The sequence below is a fragment of the Panulirus ornatus genome, chromosome 57 (assembly GCF_036320965.1).
Source record: "Panulirus ornatus isolate Po-2019 chromosome 57, ASM3632096v1, whole genome shotgun sequence".
NCBI classification, from domain to species: Eukaryota; Metazoa; Arthropoda; class Malacostraca; order Decapoda; family Palinuridae; genus Panulirus; species Panulirus ornatus.
Genome location: NC_092280.1, coordinates 7,381,301 through 7,405,378, shown reverse-complemented (window position 1 = coordinate 7,405,378; position 24,078 = coordinate 7,381,301). Strand labels below are relative to the sequence as shown.

Sequence of the window (24,078 nt, the reverse complement as noted above, 5' to 3'; positions counted from 1 at the left end):
CACACACACACACACACACACAGAAGCCTCCTTCTCTACCATATTTCTAAGCACATTAGATGCCGTGCGAACCACCCACCCACCCCCACTTCTAAACAACCCCCACCCCCCCTCCCTTTTCCCTCACCCCCCTCCCTTTTCCCCTTCCCCCCTTCCCTTCCTCCCTCCCCCCTGCCCCCCCCACCCCCCCCCACTTACCCCTCTCGTAAATTCACATTCTTGGAAAACATCTTGAGTGTTGATTACATTTCTGAAGCGGCTCTTGCTCCTCCACCTAGAGCCCAACTCTCTACCGAAGAGGATGACCCCCGATGTGCCCCGAGGGAGGGAGGGAGGTTCGTTCTGCGGAGGGGCGGGGCTCTCTCTCTCTCTCTCTCTCTCTCTCTCTCTCTCTCTCTCTCTCTCCCTCTCTCTCTCTCTCTCTCCCTTCCCCTACAAGACGCAAGGGCTCAGGTTGAAAAGAAGAAGGAGAAGAAGAAGAAAAAAAAAAGGGAGAGAGAGAGAGAGAGAGAGACAAGGGAAAAAAATAGGGAGAGAGAGAGACAAGGGAAAAAAATAGGGAGAGAGAGAGAGAGACAAGGGAAAAAAATAGGGAGAGAGAGAGAGAGACAAGGGAGAAAAAATATATATATGGAACTGCTCAAACGGGTGTTGAAGTGGTCTGGCATCTTGCTAACTAACCGAGAAATATGATTTTTGGCAGAGACTCTGGAGACATGTGCAACTGTATAAAACTCGAGATATTTATAGAACACCTGAAGGTGTGAGAGGGGCCTCTGGCAACCGCTGTTCCCCCCTTCTCTCAAGATCTCTTTAAGACGATTCTCATGGATCACCGAGGTGTTCGAACATGCCCTCCTCCTGCAGGGTTGAACTCCGTCCCTCTTCCTGTAGGGTTGAACTCCGTCCCTCCTCCTGTAGGGTTGAACTCCGTCCCTCCTCCTGTAGGGTTGAACTCCGTCCCTCCTCCTGTAGGGTTGAACTCCGTCCCTCCTCCTGCAGGATTGAACTCCGTCCCACCTCCTGTAGGGTTGAACTCCGTCCCTCCTCCTGCAGGGTTTGAACTCCCTCCCTCCTCCTCTAGGGTTGAACTCCGTCTCCACGACCCCTCCTCTCCAAGTACCAGAGGATGTAGAAACAAAAAACCTTCATCTCCAGGAAAAGAAGAAGAAAATAAAAGCGAGACTTAAAAAAAAAAAAAGAAATTTAGAATACAATTCCTCCTTAAACAATCTAATGTGGATACAACACCCTTCTGGTGTGTGTGTGTGTGTGTGTGTGTGTGTGTGTGTGTGTGTGTGTGTATGTGTGTGTGTGTGTGGGGGGGGGGGGTCCCCCCAACCACGGCGTAAGGATTCGAGCGGAGATCTTATAGTTGTAGACACAATACGGAGGACCTTGCAAAGGGTCAGGAAACGCTAAGATTTGAGAGAGAGAGAGAGAGAGAGAGAGAGAGAGAGAGAGAGAGAGAGAGAGAGAGAGAGAGAGAGAGAGAGAGAGAGAGATCCACTTGACACGGATATTCCCTAACTCTTCATATGTATGGATATATATACTATATACTTTCATTCTGGTATATCTTCTTATTTCTTATATCTTCTACAATTTCTTAGATTTTCTACAATTCCTTAGATTTTCTACAATTTCTTATATTTTTTACAATTTCTTAGATTTTCTACAATTTCTTAGATTTTCTATAATTCCTTATATTTTCTACAATTTCTTAGATTTTCTATAATTCCTTATATTTTCTATAATTCCTTATATTTTCTACAATTTCTTATATCTTCTACAATTTCTTATATTTTCTACAATTCCTTAGATTTTCTACAATTTCTTATATCTTCTACAATTTCTTAAATTTTCTTTAATTCCTTAGATTTTCTACAATTTCTTATATTTTCTACAATTACTTAGATTTTCACCTTACTCTATATTCTGATTTGACTGTTTACAATGGAAGGGACGGTCGCTTGACTATACCCCCGGAGCGAAAGGTGAGGCTTTGTTCCCTTCCCTCCGTCCCTCTCCACCACAGTGTGGTGGAGACCCTGGTGTCCTGAAGGAGATGGTCGTGCTCTCAGCGACCTCTACTCCCGCCAAGACAAAGAGGAGAGGACAAGGAGGCGTTTCCAAGGACCAGGGTGGAGGACAATCGGTACTTGAGAGTAGACAAGGGGGGGACACGGGGTCCCGCGCGCGGTGGGGGCCCCCCAGATAAAGAAGGGAAATGCATCGAGACAAGAGGACGGGACGCCACGAGAGAGAGACTTCAGCGTGAGATTCTCCTCCTTTTATTCGAGTTCAAGACCCCGGAGAGAGAGAGAGAGAGAGAGAGAGAGAGAGAGAGAGAGAGAGAGAGAGAGAGAGAGAGAGAGAGAGCTCGTGTACTATCTCTCCTCTCTCCTCCTTCTCTCTAAGGGGTAGGAGAAGAGAGAAGGAGAAAACGTTACGAGATAAATATTTGTACATCTCTCGATTGTCTCAAAGGTTCTAGATTCCCTTGAGACTCTGTAGATACCTGGGATGGATCAGTCTTTCTTCACACGATAAGTGAACGAGCCACACGGCCATCATTCCACCCTTCTATATATATCTATCGATGATCTATCGCGTCCCCCCCCCCCCCCACAGTTGTCTAACACAGGAAGTATCTCGCATTAAACGCTCTGTTACAACAGTCGTTTTGGATATTACGTAAAACTATCACAGTAATGATCCAAAAAAGATAATTGTCAGAGTTTCGTTCAAGTTGGTATGAAAACCTTAGGGTTATTCTGTTTGGTTTGTGACGACATGAAAATCTGAAAGACTTTAGAACAGTTACTGTAGCTGAGGTAGGATGAATCATAACAGATGTGGTATTAAAGATAATTGTAATAACAATACCTCTACAACTCTAGATGAATGATGATAATAATGATAATACTAATGATGATGATAATAGTATCAATGATGATAATAATTATGATTATAATAATGATAATAATGATAATACTAATGATGATGATAATAGTATCAATGATGATAATAATTATGATTATAATAATGATAATAATGATAATACTAATGATGATGATAATAGTATCAATGATGATAATAATTATGATTATAATAATGATAATAATGATAATACTAATGATGATGATAATAGTATCAATGATGATAATAATTATGATTATAATAATGATAATAATGATAATACTAATGATGATGATAATAGTATCAATGATGATAATAATTATGATTATGATAATGATAATAATGACAATAATGTGCTGATTTATTGCTCTTATTACTATTATAATTATTATCTTTATTATTGTCATCATTATTATTATTATCATTATTATTATTATTATTATTATTATTATTATTATTATCATTATTATTATTACTATTATCATTATTATTATGATTATCATTACTATCATTATTACTATTATTATCATTATTATCATTATTATTATTATTATTATTATTATTATTATCATTACTATTATCATTAATATTATTATCTTTATTATTGATATATTATTATAATAATAATTATTATTATTATTGTCATTATCATCTTTACTTTCATTATTTATTATTGTTATGGTTATCATTTTTAATGTTATTACTATCATCATTATAATTGATATCATTATCATCATTATTATCATTATTATCATCATTATCATTATTATCATTATTATTATCTACTGAGAAGACAGAGTAGGGATTTCTGGCACCTGCTCCATACACTTGAACAAGATGAGTTTTGAGTTGTGCATCATGTGTTGTGTCAGTGTTGGAGGCAGGGCATCACACAGACAGCCGGACAGGGAAAGACGAGCGTGTGTGGCAAGGAAGGGAGGCAGGTAGGTGGGTGGCTGAATGAGTTCTTGGAAGAGTAGACGAGTCGGAGGAGCTGTGACTGAGATGGTTTGGGGAATGGGGAAGGTAATAATGTATGTGTGGGAAAGACAGTGTATCTAGGAGAGGAGTTCTGTGGGAAAGGGAGTGTATCTAGGAGAGGAGTTCTGTGGGAAAGGTAGCAGCGGTGTGTGGGAGAGGAGTTCTGTGGGAAAGGTAGCAGCGGTGTGTAGGAGAGGAGTTCTTGGGGCAAAGGTGAGGTATGGAGGAGGTAAAGAACTTTGTCTTGAGAATCACGTAAGAAAATTGACGCGTGCGCGTGTGTGTGTGTGTGTGTGTGTGTGTGTGTCTGTGTGTGTGTGTGTGTGTGTGTGTGTGCGTGTGTGTGTGTGTGTGTGATGGTTTTGACGACCTATAGGGAGAGGTTGGGGGGGGACACGACCAGAAGGCCTGTCTCACCATCGCTGTTTCCTTCTTGAACAACCCTTAAACCTCACCCCCCCCAAGGGGAAAAGGGGGGGAGGGGTCAAAAAAAAAGAGACAAAAAAAAAAGAAAAAGAAGAATCCGAGGGGAAACGAACCATAATGTCCCAAGCCAAGGGCGACGATATCGACCCAATCTGACCCGTAGCGTCTCCCAGGGGAAGGGTCGGAATGCCCTGGCGTCGGCGGCTGGAGGATAATCTGATTTCACTCCTCCGTGGTTTTATTATTAATGAAGTGGCATTGTGGGAGGGTGAGGAGCCCTGGGCTGTACACAGACTGATGCTTGTTACCGCCATTGTGGCCTACTTAAGGTCTTCACTGCGCTGGGGGGTCGAGACGCGCGTTCGGGACGCTTCGAACAGGTTCCGTTTGTCCCTCGCCCAGCTCGACCCGGACATGTTGGAACTGTCGCGACGCATCTCGTTTTCCCTTCTCCCGGTCTCCTCCTCCTCTTCACGTTTTCTTCTGTCCCCTTTTTCCCGTGTGGGGGTGTGGAGCGGGGGCTGGTTTCGAGTATGTGGGAAAATTTCGTTAAGTAAGACTTCGCTTCTTTTCTTCTTCTTCTTCTTCTTCTTCTTCTTCTTCAAGACGAAGAAGAAGAAGAAGAAGAAAGGACCCAGATATTTCCCTCGAAAGGGAGTTGATCTTCAGCCACGAATACCCTCAAACAGACCTCCCCATTACCGTCTTGAAGACCACCCCCCCTCCTCGATGCGCGCCTATGATCTCGAGGCCTCCTCCTCTCCACAGGTGAAGAGAGAAGAGTAAAAAAAAAGAGAGAGACAGAGAGAGACAGAGAGAGAGAGAGAGAGAGAGAAATCTCTTCTGAACCACCGGGATCTTGGGACGCTAAGCGGTGGTTTAACACCCGAAAATCCATCTCACTAAACCGTGGGCCACGGCGTGAATTCGTAAAAGTCCGGGTGCCTTTGAGAGCGCCTCTGACAAGGGCCCGGCGCCCCGCTAAGGAGCTGGGTGTCCACAACGCCGTGTATGCCAGCCTTTGTGAGCCAAGATGTTTTTCTTGTCAATTACGGAGTCCTACGAGGAGCTGGACCTTGTGATTCAACTCTATTCTCGGACGAGTTTTTGACGCGCTCCTGGTCCACACTGAGGGAAACGGGGGGGAGGAGGGGGGGCTGTTGTTGTTGTCCTTCCTGGTGTTGTTGTTGTTGTTGGTGGTGGTGGTGGTGTTGGTATTGTTTTTGTTGTTGATGGTGGTGGCGTTGTTGTTGGTGGTGGTGGTGGCGGCGCTGTTGTTGGTGGAGATGCTGTAGTTGTTGTTGGTGGTGGCGCTGTAGTTGTTGGTGGTGGTGGCGCTGTTGTTGTTGGTGGAGATGCTGTTGGTGGTGGTGGAGATGCTGTTGGTGGTGGTGGAGATGCTGTTGATGGTGGTGGAGATGCTGTAGTTGTTGGTGGTGATGCTGTTGGTGGTGGTGGTGGTGGCGCTGTTGGTGGTGGTGGAGATGCTGTAGTTGTTGGTGGTGATGCTGTTGGTGGTGGTGGTGGTGGTGGAGATGCTGTTGGTGGTGGTGGAGATGCTGTTGGTGGTGGTGGAGATGCTGTTGGTGGTGGTGGAGATGCTGTTGGTGGTGGTGGAGATGCTGTTGGTGGTGGTGGAGATACTGTAGTTGTTGGTGGTGGTGGCGCTGTTGTTGGTGGTGGTGGTGGAGATGCTGTTGGTGGTGGTGGTGGTGGCGTTGTTGTTGTTGGTAGAGATGCTGTAGTTGTTGATGGTGGTGGCGCTGTTGTTGGTGGTGGTGGTGGCGCTGTTGTTGGTGGTGGTGGTGGCGCTGTTGTTGTTGGTGATGCTGTAGTTGTTGATGGTGGTGGCGCTGTTGGTGGTGGTGGTGGAGATGCTGTTGTTGTTGGTGGTGGTGGACATGCTGTTGTTGTTGGTGATGATCGTGTGTTTGTTGTTGTTGTTGTTGTTGTTGTTGTTGTTGTTGGTTGCTGCTGCAGTTGTTGTTTATGATGTTTCTGATATTGTCATTGTTCCCTACGAATGTTCTTGTTTTGTTTTTGTTCTTCTTGTTCTTCATGCTATTATTACTGCTGTTATTTTTGCTGTTTTTGTTTTGTTTTCGTGTATGACAAAGTTGTCGCTACTCCTGCTATTTCCGGTGGCTTTTGTTTTTTTGTTTTTGTTTTTTTTATACACGTCCTGTGTTCTCAGACGTGAAAAACAAAATAATGTTAAAAAAAAAAGTTATAGTTTCCATTTCTGCCGCCATGGCTTTTATTTTTAGGGAAGGCCGAGATGAACAGACAAAAAAAAAAATAAAAGCAAATAAACAAACAAACCATGACCTCACAAACAAACATTCCGTGACCTCATCCTGTAGCTAACATCTGTCGACCATGTCTATCTATTTGACCTGGCCCAACCCTGGGGGCGCCAGCCAGCGAAGCGAGCGCTCGCTCCCTTGCCTACCCGCCCGCGCACGCACCCGCCCGCCCGTACACACGCCCGCACGCCGAGCCACCTATCTATCTATCTAACCCCCGCCAAAACTACCCATCTATCAGCGATACGCGCGCGCCACACACACATACATACATGCCTCAGTTTCATCCATTTCGTAAACAAACAAAGCCAGCTGAACTAACCCCAACAGAATAGTAAATGTAAACACCTGTCCTGGAAATAAATTTTTTTTGCCCCCCCCCCCTCGCTTTCCCCCCCCAGTACAAACAGAGGAGGGGGGAGGGGGAGGGGGGAGAGGGAGGGGGGCCTTTGCCCCTTCCCCCCCCCCTCCCTCCCCCCCTCCATCCCGGTACACCACAAACGTTTCAATCTTGTATATTTGCAGGTCTGGCCAGAGCTGACCGCATCAAAGGGAAATTTTAATAATAGGATTGTGTGGCGCTGCGGGAAACATTGTTGAAATTGTGGGGGGGTGTGGGGTGGTGTGGGAGGGTGTGGGAGGGTGTGGAGGGTGTGTGTGGGGGTGTGTGGGGGCAAGCCATTTCAATCGTCTTTTGTCCCAAGGCTTCAAAGAGAATTAAGAACACCCGAACGGAGACCCGCGTTCGAATCCTTGAATAAATGTGTTTAGACGTGTGTGTGTGTGTGTGTGTGTGTGTGTGTGTCTATTGGCTAAATCTCAAGAGGACTATATGCCAAAAGGTAATTGAGTGTAAAGAGATGTCATTATCATGATAGACTTGGGTCAGAGCATCAGAGACACCGTAGGGGGACGGAGAGAGAGAGAGAGAGAGAGAGAGAGAGAGAGAGAGAGAGAGAGAGAGAGAGAGACAGAGACAGAGACAGAGAGAGCAATCATTAGGGAGAGAGAGAGAGAGAGAGAGAGAGAGAGAGAGAGAGAGAGAGAGAGAGAGAGAGAGAGAGAGAGAGAGAGAGAAGTCAGAGAATAGGAGAAAGAGACTAACACGCACTGACTAAATCGTTCGTTAAAAGGAGGAGAGAGAGAGAGAGAGAGAAAGGAAGCCTCACAGGGAGAGAGAAGAAGGGAGGAAAAAAAATTTACAATTCGCCCTTCTGTGGGTGACTGCTTGAAGGGTCAGGTCAGCAGGCAGGTCAGGCGCCCCTTGGCTGTGTTCTCTCTCTCTCTCTCTCTCTCTCTCTCTCTCTCTCTCTCTCTCTCTCTCTCTCTCTCTCTCTCTCTCTCTCTCTCCTCATTTCTTTCCCCCCTCCTCCTCTTTCACTCCCTCGATCATCTCTCTCTCTCTCTCTCTCTCTCTCTCTCTCTCTCTCTCTCTCTCTCTCTCTCCATTACCCTTCACTTCCCCCCCCCCCCCCAACACCTCACACCTGTCACCTTCACACTCCCATCATCATCATCTTCATCATCATCAACCCGTCACCTTCACGACGCCCCTCGAGGAAGGGGACTCGAACTCGTGTACTGAGAGCTGCTTGTGGCGAAGATCCCCCCCCCCCACTCCTCCCCCTCCTCCCCCCACGTATTACAACAACAACAACAACAACAACAACAACAACAACAACAAAAATATTCCGGAGAACAAAGGAGAAAAAAAAGAACAAAAATAATAATTCGTGTTTTGATGAGTCATGTTGCCAATCAAGAAATCCACGTCAACCAAGTCTTTCCCTTCCGTTGTGCAACTTTGTGTAGCCCCATCGTATCGTTTAGCCCCATCATTAATGCATTGTGTCATAGAAAACAGAGAGATAAAGAAAATACGGAGCACAGATTGCGTAGGGGAAGGGAGAGGGGTTTGGAGTGGGGGGTGTGGGGTTGGAGTGGGGTTTGGGTGGGGGTTTAATACGGCGAATATGGGTCTGGGGTTAAGAAGGGCTTAAGGGCCATTTTGATTCATTCAATCAACTGTGTGACCACACAACTTTGATGTATCATGGATGACGTTGGAGCACATGTACATTAGAATGTTTTGTCAAGAACGAGAACAAAAGCCAAAGAAAACAGAACTTGAGGGAGGGGAGTGGGAGGGGAGGGGAGGGGAGGGGAGGGGAGTGGGAGGGGAGGGGAGGGGGGTCTACTCACAGTCAGCTGAGAGAGGGAGGGAGGGAGGGAGGGTGGGTTGGTTGGTTGGAGTGGAGTGGATGGCAGAGAGGGAGGTATGGATGGAATGATTGGGGGGGGAAGAGGAGGAGGGAGTGACTGGTGTGGATGAGAGAGAGAGAGAGAGAGAGAGAGAGAGAGAGAGAGAGAGAGAGAGAGAGAGAGAGAGAGAGAGAGAGAGAGAGAGAGAGAGTGAAGATGAGCGAGAGAGTGAAGGAGAGGGGAAGAAATGAAGAGAGAGAGAGAGAGAGAGAGAGAGAGAGAGAGAGAGAGAGAGAGAGAGAGAGAGAGAGAGAGAGAGAGAGAGAGACAGAGACAGAGACAGACAGACAGAGTATGTGTGTACACACACACACACACAGAGAATGCATTACGATGTGGCAACAGCAACAGAAAAATGCAATAAAACTAAGAATGATAGAAAATCGGCTTAGATAGATAAGAGGAGATAGAGTAGACAAGAGGAGGAAGTAGAGAGATAAGGCAAAGAGAGATAATTGACAGTGATTCGAGGGATGATGGAAATTGGCAGAATTTTCACCTTGAAATGGGAAACAAAAAGGGATTCGGTGAATAGAGTCTAGACCACCATTTTCAGAACACGGACGGAGACGAGGCAGAGAAAAGGGTTGATAAAGAAGATATAAAAAAAAATGATAAATGACAGGTCTCTTAGAACACTGAAAGTATGACACGATTGTGGTTCATGAACACACCACAGAGTCAGACAAAAAACAAATAGCGTTCGAAAATGGCGGAAAAAAAAGAGAAAAGAAAAAAAAAAACGGGAGAATTCACAGATATTTCAATTCGAAAACTCAGAAACTTGTACAAAACGAAATATGACCAAAAAAAAAAAAGAAGGAACTGTGTACTAAACAGAGATACAAAGGCACATAATACGAAACAAAAGGAGAAGATAAGAACCTTCATAAGATGATATACATGGTCGAAAAAAAGATAATAAAAAAAGGGGTCAGATAAGAGAGCATCACCACCTGGCAGGGAGGTAAAGAAGAACATTCTCTTTCGGAAGATAAGGGGAAAAACGTCCTTCAAGGCGGGGTAGAGAAAGAGAGAGAGAGAGAGAGGTTTACAGAGGATAGACTCACAGGTGGTGAAGGCCTTTTAAACCCGAGGCTCAGAGAGAAGAAAGTGAACATGCAAAGGACCTTGGAGAGAGAGAGAGAGAGAGAGAGAGAGAGAGAGAGAGAGAGAGAGAGAGAGAGAGAGAGAGAGAGAGAGAGAGCCGGGAACTTGCAAGATACAGGATAAGAAGCGGATGACTCTGTCCTGAGCAGCGAGACGAGGATCAAGGGCGTGGCGGCAACGAGGAAGAAAGAAGACTTGCTCACGAATCACCGAGATCCACTGGGGAGAGAGAGAGAGAGAGAGAGAGAGAGAGAGAGAGAGAGAGAGAGAGAGAGAGAGAGAGAGAGGTAGGCTGAAGGCCGGGGAGGAAGGCGTTGGAGGAGGTACAGAAGGTGCTGGAGGCCGGGGATGTAGGCGCTGGAGGCCGGGGAGGAAGGCGCTAGAGGCCGGGGATGTAGGTGCTGGAGGCCGGGGACGAAGGCGCTGGAGGCCGGGGACGAAGGCGCTGGAGGCCGGGGATGTAGGCACCGGAGGCCGGGGATGTAGGCACCGGAGGCCGGGGATGTAGGCACCGGAGGCCGGGGATGTAGGCACCGGAGGCCGGGGGAGGAAGGTCTCTTCGGCGGGGAGATTGAGGGAATATCTAATGAAGACGCAGGTCTTTGAAGCAGCATTGCCCATTATTGGCTTCGCTGTCTTGGGCTAGCCTGCGTGCTTCCCCGGGGTGTCTGTCCTCTACCTCGCACTGGGGAGGTGTGCAGAGGGGGAGGAGAGAAAGGAGGGAAAGGGGGGGCGTCGAGGAAGGAGATGGAAGAGAATGGGAGGGGTAAGTAGATGAAGAAGAGGGGAATGGGAGAGTGGCGAAGGGAAAATGTTGAAGTACAGTAATAAAGCTAAGAGGAGAAACGAGACGTAGGGAATGGGAGGTGAAGGAGGGGAGAGGGAGAAGGAAGAGGGACGGCAAGGTGATGGGAAGGTACAAGAAAAAGAAACGGACGAGAGGGAGATGAAGATGGAAGATGAAGAACTAGAGGAAAAGGAAATGTTAAATACATAAACTCAAAAGTACAAAAAGGACATTATAGAACAACATTTCACACACAGATTTCAGAGTCCAAAAATAACAACAAACAAAAGAACAAGAGAAAAATTTTTTAAGAATATATCAGACAAGCGTATCATACAACAATAGACGAAAGGAAAAGAAGAAAATATACTTATATATCAAAATACTGTAACTACCATCTCCTAGCTACCATCTCCTAGCTACCATCTCCTAACTACCATATCCTAGCTACCATCTCCTAACTACCATCTCCTAGCTACCATCTCCTAACTACCATCTCCTACCCACCATCTCCTAACTACCATCTTTAACTACCATCTCCTAGCTACCATCTCCTAGCTACCATCTCCTAACTACCATCTCCTAACTACCATCTCCTAGCTACCATCTCCTAGCTACCATCTCCTACCTACCATCTCCTAGCTACCATCTCCTAAAAACCATCTCCTTCAGATCGATTCGCGTCGACCTTCAAGAACCTTCCATTTCCGACAGGAGACTTGCTATAGCTCATAAGAATAAAATGCCGTCTTTCATGTCCTCCAGCCAGCGAGCCGTTTAAGAAAAGGAGCATTCAACTGATTCTTTCGGTCCAGATAGTCAAAATAAACCCCGTCTCATATACCAGTTCCTGCTTGCCTTCACATGTGTGCCAAGCAGAGGGCAGTCATCGGAAAACATTCACGTCTGGTATTTCCTCCTTCTTCTTCAAATAATCCTCAGGCATCATGCTCGAAGGCCAGCCCGAGTGAGAACAGCGAGGAGAAGTCACAAGAACTAAACCGCCGTCAACACTATGCTCAAATACGTCCTCTTGACGGAGAAGCTGATCGAGGCAGAAGGGTCAACAGAAGGGTCAATAGCAAAGGCCATCTTGCCAACACCATCATTAACGACTGGCTAATGTCTGATATTAATCATCACAAACATATTTCTTTTTTCTGGATCCAAGCACAAAAAAAAAAAGACAAACTTTACATAAAAAAAATTACTGAAGATATCTTTTTTTTTACAGAAAAAAATTGAAGATAACATCATCTTTTTTACAAAAAATTCTGAAGATATCTTTTTTTTTACAGAGAACACACTGAAGATAACTTCATCTTGTTTTACAGAAAAAAACATTGAGGATAACATCATCTTTTTTCACAAAAAAACATCATGAAAGATAACATCATCTTTTTTTATAAAAAAAAAATCATTAAAGATAACATCATCTTTTTTTACAAAAAAAAATCATTGAAGATAACATCATCTTTTTTTTACAGAAAAAATAATTGAAGATAACATCAACATTTTTCTTTACCTAAGCAAGAAACTGTGAACATTATATTCTCATCTTCACAGCAACATCATCTTACAAGTGCAGCAAACAGTTACTTGGAACAGCTTACAGAAATACGAACCACCTGTTACAAAATCATCATCGTAAAGAAGCGGAAACACCAACGAGCAATAATTTCCTCAGAACGAAAAATAAAAAAAAAAACCCAGGTGATGATAACATACTTTCTCAATGGCCATTGAAAGGCAGCAATTGACTCCCAAACTGCCCATAACAGCCAAGTGAAGAAGTCAACAAGCATCTGCTGCTCACCCACCCTTGCTGCCAGTTCAACAGCCCATAATAGCCTGGTTGAGTGGGCCAAATTGCACCTCCTCATCCACCCCTCGCTGCCCTGAAACAGCCCATCAAAACCTGGTTGAGGTCGACAAATACTCCCTCCGTCTCCCTTGTTGCCACAGAACAACCGACAGTAGCCAGGTGTGGGGAAGGGAAGACCCAGGAAGCATCCTCCTTACACCTGGCTATCTCAGAACAGCCAGGTGGAGGTGGTCAAGAAATCCCTCCTCCTCTTCCACCCTTGCGACAGTCCACTAAAAACCAGCAGTCCGTGCCATGGTTACCCTACATGACCTGGATGAATGAGGGCAACTAGCAATCAGGATCTTAATCACCCTATGAGAAATGAATAATGAGGACAGTCAGCAATCCGGCCGGACCTTAATCACCCTACGAGAATTGAACAATGGGGACAAGAGCTAATCCATGTTTTTTGGTCAGTGCTTCGTACCGGGCGTGTGACGCAGCGACAATGTCAATCATAAAAGCACTACATTTGTTTTGATATATTCACGTACGTAGGTAGATTTTCCTTTCCCTTCCCTTCAGTGAGTGATGGTGAGGGAAAAAAAAAAAAAAGAAACATTTGAATTCGAGTACAACAGCGCTGCGAGGATCTACACACTCGAGAACGTATCATGAAACAAGAAAAGAAATGGTTGAGGAACACTTACCTATTCTACAAGAATTGGATGAAAAGGAACCGCCAGAAAGCGTTTGGTTGAAGGTGGACCAGCTAGCAGTTCGTACCTTAGTTATCCAACTAAAAAAGTCTGGTATAGGTGGGGTCAACCCTCAGTCCGTATTTTAGTCGTCCAAGTGGGCCAATCCTCAGTTCGTATTTTAGTCGTCCAAGTGGGCCAATCCTCAGTTCGTATTTCAGTTATCGTCCACTAACACTCAGTCCGTATTTTAGTCCATCCTAGTGAGCCAGCCCTCAGTCCGTATTTCAGTTATCCTTGTGGGTCAACCCTCAGTCCGTATTTTAGTCCATCTTAGTGGGCCAACCGCAGTCCGTATTTTAGTCATCCTAGTGGGCCAACCCTCAGTCCGTATTTCACTTATCCTAGTGGGTCAACCCTCAGTCCGTATTTTAGTCATCCTAGTGAGCCAAACTCAGTCCGTATTTTAGTCATCCTAGTGGGCCAACCTAAGTCCGTATTTTAGTCATCGTAGTGGGTCAACCCTCAGTCCGTATTTCACCTATCCTAGCGGGTCAACCCTCAGTCCGTATGTCGGTTATCCTACAGGAGCTGGGTGGAGGTGGGCCAAGGAGCCATCCTCCGCCCCGACTGCCCCAAGTGAGTGAAGGACGTCAGAAAACCACCACCTACCTTCTCGTGTTGGGGCTCCTGTGGCTGCTGCTGACGGATGGAGTCCCTCAACTTCTGCAGCTGAGCTATGATCTCCGTGATGCGCTTCTCCTGGGAGTGGAGCGCCTCCGGGTCGGCGCTGAGGAGCTGGGTCATGGAGGCCAGAGGGTCTCCCATGGGAACCCCGCCGCTGGAGGACACGGGAGGGCTTGGGGGAGCCGTGCGAGCCTCCGGAGGTTTGCTACTGTGGACACAAGGAGATACAAGACCACGGTGAGACGGTGTTGGGAGGCGGACGGGTCAGTTATATCAACTGGAGGAGAAGGAGGTGAGGTAGGGTGAGAAGGCAGGAGGAAGAGCGAGGGGAGGAGGTGAGGGAGGAGGAGAAGACAGGAGGAGGAGCGAGAGGAGGTGAGGGAGGAGGAGAAGGCAGGAGGAGGAGCAAGAGGAGGAATGAGGGAAGTTGAGAAGGCAGGAGGGCGAGCGAGAGGAGGAGGTGAGGGAGGTGAAGGCAGAGGAAGTGAGGGATGAGGAGAAGGCAGGAGGAGGAGCGAGAGGAGGAGGTGAGGAAGGAGGAGAAGGCAGGAGGAGGAGCGAGAGGAGGTGAGGGAGGAGGAGAAGGCAGGAGGAGGAGCGAGAGGAGGAGGTGAGGGAGGAGGAGAAGGCAGGAGGAGGAGCGAGAGAAGGTGAGAGAGGAGGAGAAGGCAGGAGGAGGAGCGATAGAATGAGATGAGGGAAGAGGAGGGGGCAGGAGGAGGGGCGAGAGGAGGAAATGAGGAAGGAGGAGAAAGCAGGAGGAAGAGCGAGAGGAGGAGATAAGGGAGGAGGAGAAGGCAGGAGGAGGAGCAAGAGAAGGAGTGGGAGGAGGAAGAGTTAGAGTAAGGAAAATAAAGAGTGATAATGGTGCTAAAGACGTGAAGAAAGTAACATGGGACGAGAAGTAAAGATAGGTACAGTAGTAGAAATAAAAGCACGAGTGCGATGGAGAAAAAGAAATCAAAGAGGTGAAACATCCAGACATATGTGTAGCGAGGATCTACGGTAAAGACAAGGAGTGAGTTGTGAAGGAAACCAATGCAAGATGACTAACACCAAAGGGGAGAAATATGTGGTAGTGCGAAGAGATGACGTTTATAAACTTTGTCTTCAGTAAATTACATGGTGTTTACTTGCAATGAACTGTTTTCTTATAGTCCCTCCAACTTATTTATCCTTCTTGCTTCAGTTATGTGGCAACATAAATCAATCTAACATCAATGTAATAAGGGTTTTTATCTTTAACTTCTAACTATGTTTAAAGGATATCATATTCCATAAGGCAGATACTTAAAAATATTCAGATATCACCTTTCTAACAGCCAGAGCAAACATTACCTTTCTAACAGTTATAGCAAAGGTAAAGGATATCATATTCCATAAGGCAGATACTTAGAAATATTCAGATATCACCTTTCTAACAGCCATAGCAAATATTACCTTTCTAACAGTTACAGCAAAGGGCCCTTCCCCAAAAAGGTCATAGCTGTTAGGCCCAAGGGCCCTTGACCTAGAACCAGTGGTAATTACCTCTCTCGTTCTCGTTTTGCTCTCTCTGCGTCGTCGATCGTACTGTGGCTCATCTTGGAAGTGAGGCGTTTGAGCACATCGTCCATGGACTTCCTGGCTGCGTTGACCAGCATGCCTCCCCGCTCGGCCTCTGACAGCGGGGAGAGAGAGTTCCTTTGCTGCTGTTGTTGTTGCTGTAGGTGCTGCTGTTGTTGAAGGTGTTGGTGCTGCTGTTGTTGTTGCTGCTGCTGCTGTTGCTGCTGTTGTAGGTGGTGCTGCAGCTGCTGTTGGTGGTGCTGGTGTTGTTGCTGTTGCTGCTGCTGCTGCTGTTGGTGTTCGTGTCTCGCCACGGCGGCCTCCTGAAGAAGCCTTGCATGTTCCTGCTGCAGTCGCACCTCCTGCAGTTTCGCTTGGAGGAACGGGTTGGCGAAGGGGTACAGGTGCTGAGCCAGGTCGTCAGAATCAACCGAACTCTCTCTTCGAGTCCTCTTAGCCTCGCCCGTCGAGGCCACCTCGGTGTCGGACCAGCGTGCCGGGGACATCCCTACGGTGCCTTCGTCGCCGTAACTGAACTCGGAGCCTCCAGCGGAGTTGTCGGAGTCGCCGCCGGTGGTGGAGACGAGTGGAGGCGCGTCTTCCACCAGCATGTCGCTGGCGTCGGGGAATGAATCAAGTACCTTCGTCGGGAGCGACTTACGCTTCGACGACATTGTCAATCTGGAAGAAAACGGAGAGAGAAACTTTGAGACCTCACACGCATGGGGTAACAACAATATAATTGATCAAAGGCACGAATGATCTAAACTACTAGTACCAAAGCCAAGTGGAATATCTATCACACTCATGACGAACAATGAATTATCCTAACCAAATGCTATGAACGTGTATAATTCGCGGAAACACATGAATGATCTACTTAGAACATCATTATCTACTCATAAGTCACCACTTGAGAGGTGAAGTTGTAGACGAATTCTCTCCAGAAATATAGAACAACTCACGGAAACTCATCAATGATCTACATAGAACATTATCTACTCATAAGTCACCACTTGAAAGGTGGAAGCTGTGGACGAATTCTCTCCAGAATTATGTCTTGAGGCGTCTCATTTCTTCTCGTCTGCTACGGCGTTAAATCATCATCGTGTAAGCAGGGAGGTGCGGTAACCCACACCCTGGCCACTAGTATATGACTCACAGCACCACCAGCCCCGTAAACACACCGCTACCACCCGCTACAAACCTCATTAACACCTGTTCCCCTCCTTCCATTTACAGCTTTTCTTTCCCCTCACTATGTTTCCCCTTACTCGTCCCTAACCCCTCACCTTTCCTCCTCTCTACCCCCACTCATTCCGTCTCTCACGTCCGCTCTCCGCGCCTCTCTCTCTCTCTCTCTCTCTCTCTCTCTCTCTCTCTCTCTCTCTCTCTCTCTCTCTCTCCTCGGCCACTGAGAGTCTATTAATAGACCGCTGGGCATACGACTCAACTCTTTACCTGTTTAAGATCCATCAGATGGTCTATGAAGTGTGTGATGGACCCTTGCCCTTAAAACAAACCCCCCCTCTCTCTCTCGTTATTTCTGTCCCGGCCTCTAGACCTAACCTCTGGCCTTCACTACCAGGACCTACCCTACTAAGTCTCCGAACTCTGGCCGGCGTTGGCGGACCCCACCGAGCCGAGGTTTAAGAAAGACGTGGGTATCACTACCAGCCTCGGTGGCACGCGGGGTAGGCGAGCGGTCTGGCAGAGCAGACTCCAAGGCACGAGCGGTAACACCAGCATTTCGCGGGTGTGCCACGTACTTCCGATAAAACCCCGGCCCCTCTCTATCGTTCGGGGCGGTAATTATAACTACGGAATTCGTGTGATGTCCGCGGCGGTCTCCATCGGCGAGGGAGGGCGACTTGGGCGGTGGAGTTGATTTATACTTCCGGTGTTTGACTTAACGCTGGGCTGCCTCAAAGAGATATTGTCAGCAGACGCCAGGCAGATAACACCAGGCGGGTTGTTGATGTATGACGCCCACGGACTACCATCTTGCCCCGTGCATTCATTAGTACCTTGGGAAATTCAAATGAGGCTAAAGGTGATCACCCAAGTCTTCTAATTAAGAACTGTTAAAACTAATAAGAGAATAAAACAAACACTGGTAGATTGTTTATTCTAGAGCGTTTGGGAAATCTAATCTGTGTTTTACACAGATAGATGAAGTGTGATATTATTTTGTTTTTATTTTTCATCATATATATATATATATATATATATATATATATATATATATATATATATATATATATATATGTATATATATATGTTTGTATTATCCCAATTAGTTTGTGAACAGAGTTCACTGGAAGGCCAGGAAGACATTTTATGCTTCTTGTAACAAAAATGTGACAAATAAGGATAAGTCTAATGTTTAGTGTTGCCTTATTCCTCCCAACTTAGATAATCTAAAACATGTTTTAAAAAATCAGTGCTTATAATGTTGCTTTCCAGTGCAATAACACCATCACTATGACCTTAGTAAACAGTGGGCCAAATCATGCAACAATTGGGAGTGTTTACGCCGTCAAATGCAAGGCATGTAAATATATTCATATAGGCCAGACAGGTAAAACTGTAACGGAGAGGTGTTATTGACACCGTCATGCAGTACGCAGGGATGACCACAAAAATGCGATCGCTAAACATTGTCATGAAAATGATCACCCCATAGATCTTGAAAATCCCGTTATTCTATACCCCTCTGCTGATTATGCCATACGCAAAGTCATCGAATCTCTCTTAATTGCTAGTGCTAAGAACTTTGAAGTGTCCCCAGGAATTTCTAAAGCCCATCCTAGCATTAACCAAATCATTATGAGAAATTGACAAAACATGAAAACATAAACACAATTGTTCAAGACACACCCAACTACCCAGGTCAACCCCCGCCACGTGACCCCCCTTAATCACTCTCCCTTACAACGGTTACTGCCAGACAAAGCAGACAGTGGTTGGTCTATACAGATTGGTGCTGGACGGCGGGAATCAAGTGTGATGTTGGGATTTAAATAACTTTGTTAAGTACTGGCACCTGATGATGAGGTGGATTGTCTCCACGAAACATGTCGTGCCACATGTATAGAAAAATTACATGTTAGAGAAAATTGTATGACGCCTGCTGACACCCTCCTTCCCTGAAGACTTTCCCCGACACAGACACACAGAGCATCGACACACCATAGATTACGAAGGTGATCCCTCTGCCTTGATGACGGTGGCTGAGTCCAGAAAATAATATCGCCAAAACAACAATCAAGGGGAAAAAATATGGGGGAATCTTTTACCTTACAGGGGAAAAACGAGATTTGGGGAAAAACAGTGATGTGCAGAGAAAGAATGAGAGAAAATAAAAAGCAGAATTTGTTGGAGAACGGAAAGAAGATAAGGGAAGCAAAGGCCTTGAGAAGAAGGGAGAAGACTTTATGGGACAGGAGGAGAAGGTATGTGTGACGACCATAAAGGAGAGAGGTATTGAAAGACTATCATTCTAAAGGGTGAGAGAGAGAGAGAGAGAGAGAGAGAGAGAGAGAGAGAGAGAGAGAGAGAGAGAGAGAGAGAGAGAGAGAGAGAGAGACAGACAGACAGACAGAAGAGGGTAGCGTAAGATAACGTAAAAAGAGTAAGGGAGAACTGGAAGGGGGAGGGACAAAAGGTATGTGGAGGATTGGAGGTTTGAGGCAGATACATTAAGGAAGAAAATGGAAGACGAATCTCCATGTAGGTTGGAATATATATATATATATATATATATATATATATATATATATATATATATATATATATTTTAAACTATTCGCCATTTCCCGCGTTAGCGAGGTAGCGTTAAGAACAGAGGACTGGGCCTTTTTTGGAATATCCTCACCTGGCCCCACTCTGTTCCTTCTTTTGGAAAAAAAAAAAAAAAAAGAGAGGGGAGGATTTCCAGCCCCCCGCTCCCTCCCCTTTTAGTCGCCTTCTACGACACGCAGGGAATACGTGGGAAATATTCTTAATCCCCTATCCCCAGGGATAATATATATATATATATATATATATATATATATATATATATATATATATATATATATACATAACCACACGATCACGATACACATAGTCCTGGTATTCATTTACCCTAACCCTTAGAATACTATTTTCTCTCCCTCCTCCCCCTCTCCCCTTTCCGCCTTTTACCGACCAGATGACCAACTGCTCCATAAATCCCCCCCTTTTAAATCCCCTCGTTCATCAGGATTACCCTCACAGTGGCCAGGGATTTACCAGGTACAGATTGCATTGGTGGTTTACGTCTGTTGTGTTCAATCAGCAGATTTTCATGGATTTAAAGTAAAAAAAAAAAATGGAGATTCATTGTTTACAGGTTGTAAAAGAAAGAGTGGACGTTATTTCAGGGTTGTGTGAATGAGGATTTTCGTTATTGCTGGGCCCTGAAAACATTCTGTTTTTTTCATAAATTATTTTAAAGGTAGATGAAACATTGATGTCTTAAGTAAAGGTGATTTTATACGTTATAAATGAGACTAACAAGACATTCTGACATTTCTCTATTTCTTCAGCTCGTCTTACGTGGATTAATTCATCTGTATGACGTGACTTGTGGCATTTAAATAGTATATTAGAGATAAATTCTGGTTTTGAAATAACGCCACTCGGGAACGTACGTAGCAAGAGACTTGATTTCGTGAGCAGAAGGAGACTTCGAGTTTCGTTGAAGAAGCATCGTCCTGCATGAGGCTTAACAAGGATCCTTAGGTCTTACGCCCTATAAGGGGTTCACATCGATCTCAGAATAGGTCCTACGAAGTCCTTTTATTCCCCGTGGAAGAGGTGCTATGGAGCCTGCTTTTCCCTAAAGAATAGGTTATATGGAGCCTACGTTTCCCTCAAAATTCGTCCAATGAATCCTACTTTTCCCTTCGAATAGGTTCTATGGCGTCTGCTTCTCCTTTCGAAGAGGTTCTATGGAGTCTTCTTTCTTTCAGAAGCGGTTCGACAGAAACGCTCTCTCCCTTAAGGGAATTCTCGTAACCACGAGATGGAAAACTGCTTTCGGAATGCAAATTTCTCAGTGTGTAGTTGGGGAGGGGAGGGATAAGACTCATCAGTGTTGCCCAACGCCACAATCTTTTTCACAAAACATTTCCCGACATGATTTCGTGTGGAGGATGCGACCGTGAGGATAAATTACCCAATACAGAACGCCACCCCTGGCGCTAAACACCGTCAGAAAACCAGTCCACGCTGAGAAATGTCGTAAATAAACGATTCCTTTAAGAAAAGGAAATAAAACTCCTTTCTTTTAATATATATATATATATATATATATATATATATATATATATATATATATATATATATATATACGATTATCACACTTGTCCGTGGTGACAGCATGAAGGTGAAATCGCACTTCAGCAGTTCATACAATTTAATATGTAATTTTTCTATACATGTGGCAGGACATGTTTCGTGGAGACAATCCACCTCATCATCAGGTGCCAGTACTTAACAAAGTTATTTAAATCCCAACATCGCACTTGAGTCCCGCCGTCCAACACCAATCAGTACAGACCAACCACTGTCCGCTTTTTCTGGCAGTAACCGTTGTAAGGGAGAGTGATTAAGGGGGTCACGTGGCGGGGGTTGACCTGGGTAGCTGGGTGTGTCTTGAACAACTTTTTTTATGGTTTTGTGTTTTGTCAATTCTCTCATAATGATTTGGTTAATGCTAGGATGGGCTTTAAAATTGCCTGAGGACAAATTAAAGTTCTTAGTACTAGCAATTAAGACAGATTCAATGACGTTACGTGTGCCATAATCAGCAGAGGGGTATAGAATAAAGGGATTTTCAAGATCTATGGGGTGATCATTTTTGTATAATGATCGCATCATCAAGGGAGATACAGAAAACGAATATAACAGTCAACTGATATACAACGAAGAGACGTGTATTGACTACAGTCATTGATTTCAAGTGGACGTTGTCATACAACTTTATAGGAGGGAAATTAAGGCACCATTTTATACAGGGTATATGTGGGGGCGTTCGCCATCCGTTAATCGTTTCCAATGACGTCAGTTTTCTGTTGTCTTCGTTCTTGTTCAAAGAGTTTACTGTAATATTAGATTCTTTACAGGGTCTCTTCATTGATTAGATTTAGAATCTAATTTCTAAGTCTTATCCAAGACCACATTAAGCCTGGACGTGTTATCATGATACATGTATCATAAAGTTCCTCAAGAAAATTCCTTTTTTATGGATGTTGTTGCGTTGCTGATAATTGTATACTCTTTAGTGAGGTTTAGATTGCCTTACTCGTCGTGAATAGACGCCTCCTGTTACTCCGTGAGTCAAGAAGGGTTCCTCATAACCACATTCACAAAACAAGAGGTTTTTCTCCAATGATATGTCTGTCTTCAAGTGATTTCTCGTAACATGATCGTTTGAAACAAAGATTGTCCTCTATGATCAGTTCTCCCTTGAATTTCTTGTTTTTCTTTTTTATCGCCAGGTCTCTTACACAAAATCTCTCCTAGTCTGACCCATAGTTCAGTTTTCTCATTTTTCTCCAGTTCAAATGAAGTTTTCCTGTTGTTCGTCTTCAAAGGTATTCCTTAACAATAATTCGTTTATAAGAAGATTCTCCTTGCGATACGTTCCTCTCAAAGAGATCTTTTTTATCACTAGTTCGAGAGAACAAAAAAGGTTTTTCTCCTCGTTTGTCTCAAAGACATTTCTCGCATCAAGTTTAAAACTGAATCTTTTTTCTCCTGGTCATATTTGTCTCATTCTTTAACAGTATGTTTAAAAGAAAGGTTTTCCTTACAATATCTTTTGCTTTAAAGTAATTTATCTTTTTCACTAGTTTGTTTAAAAGATATGAAGCTGTTGAAAAAAGGGGAGACAGCTGTAGTGTGGGGCGTCAGCCTCGCCCGCTGACAGAAAAATGTGGGCAGCGTCAGGCCCGTCTGACACCGTCGTCTGCGTCTTGAACATCGGCCCAGCTCTTCATGAATATCATGTCGGGAGAAATACGGGCTTGAGGAGGCGTTTGGGAGATGGAAGACGGCATCATTGTTCCCCCTTGACAGTAATGGAGCTTGTTAGGTTGGGTGTGAGGGAGTGACAGAAAGAGAGAGAGAGAGCGAGAGAGAAGAGAAGGGGAGGGAGGAAGCAGAGAACGGGGAAGAACAAGGAGATACAGACAACCCCAAAAGATGAAGAACTTTTCTACAAAATAACGCGACGAAGAACACTCACGACCCAACAGCAGATCCTACACAAGACACGTTCACGACCCCTACAAAAGCCCTTCCCCAAGCTACCAAAAGCCTTACAACGCCTCTTTCTTCCTTACCCGACACCAAGGACCTCATAACACCTCCTCCTCAAGAAGACCACGACCCAGAGCACCCCCAGTGCAACACTACGGAACAAAGAACCTCTGCCTCTCGTTATGTACTCTGCCTCACCCCGAATTCGAACTCAGCGGGGTGCGTCAGAATGAACTAACTTGTCCTTCTTCCATATATTCCTCTCAATCAAACCCCTCTAAAACACACTGACACAACCAGAATCTATCCTTTCTACTTTAAAACATATCTGGTTTGAATAAAACCCCTCCAGCCAAATATCTCTCCTCTGGAAACCAAGTTCGATCGAGTGTCTTGAGGACAACCATGTCCAACGTCTCTCCCTCGTCCTCCCTCATTCATATCTCGACCCCCTTCAGGTCCTTCCTCTGCTTGACCTTGGCTGTGCCGGCGATAAGCCTCAATGGTCCTCAATATGGCACTATATATAACTGTGACGCTCATTGTTTCTGGGTGCCACTTGTAGGGAAGATTGGCACACCACCGACGCCGATTTCCACTGCAGTGATAACTAGAAGCGACGGTGTTATTTTGGGTCAGGCTCTTGGTATGTAGGTGGATGGCGCTGGCAATTGTTATGAGATGGATTTCTGGGGGAAATTGAGTAGGGACGTGGAAGACGCGGGTCAAAATGCTGAGGATACTTGGGGAAGCTGGGGAACAGATGGTAAGAGGGAATAGGAGGAACGAGTAAAGCTGTCATCGCCTCTGCTATTGGCATCATCATTTTGCAGGGAGAGGCAACAATCTTCATCAGCTCCATTTCTAGACGAGGCTCCTGTCATCCCATCCCCCTTCGCTAGTGTCATGACAACAACAACATTCTCCCTCCGCACCCACTACGCCACATCCACTCTACATCCACTCCACCCCATCCACTGCCTCAGACCGACCACCACGTGCGTCACTCGTCAGAAACAGGCACTAGGGAACGTCATCCGTTTCTTTCGTGTCTGGAACAACCCTACAGGAGACGCACCATTCCATCTTTCTCTCTCTCTTTTTCTTTCCCACAACACCAGTCTTGCCTTACCGCCCTGCCCACCTATCCCACAACGTCACAGTGACCTTATCTTACACCACACAACACTGTATCACACCATACCACACCACACCACATTACACCGCACACCACACCACACCATATTACACCGCACC

The 24,078-nt window shown here is 45.3% G+C and overlaps 1 protein-coding gene across 8 annotated transcripts in view; it reads right to left on the bottom strand.

Moving 5' to 3' along the window:
- LOC139766154 (uncharacterized) overlaps nt 1–24,078 on the bottom strand; it is a 257,903-nt gene that overhangs the window by 115,118 nt on the left and 118,707 nt on the right. For 6 of the 8 annotated variants that reach the window (XM_071694422.1, XM_071694424.1, XM_071694423.1 and 3 more), the window contains 2 exons: nt 15,517–16,212; nt 13,972–14,194 (listed from right to left, as the gene is read on the bottom strand). In XM_071694422.1, coding sequence (XP_071550523.1) covers nt 13,972–14,194; nt 15,517–16,205 — 912 coding nt within the window. In that variant the 5' untranslated portion in view covers nt 16,206–16,212. The remainder of the gene's footprint in view (nt 1–13,971; nt 14,195–15,516; nt 16,213–24,078) is intronic. The other 2 variants (XM_071694425.1, XM_071694420.1) reach the window with 1 other exon arrangement.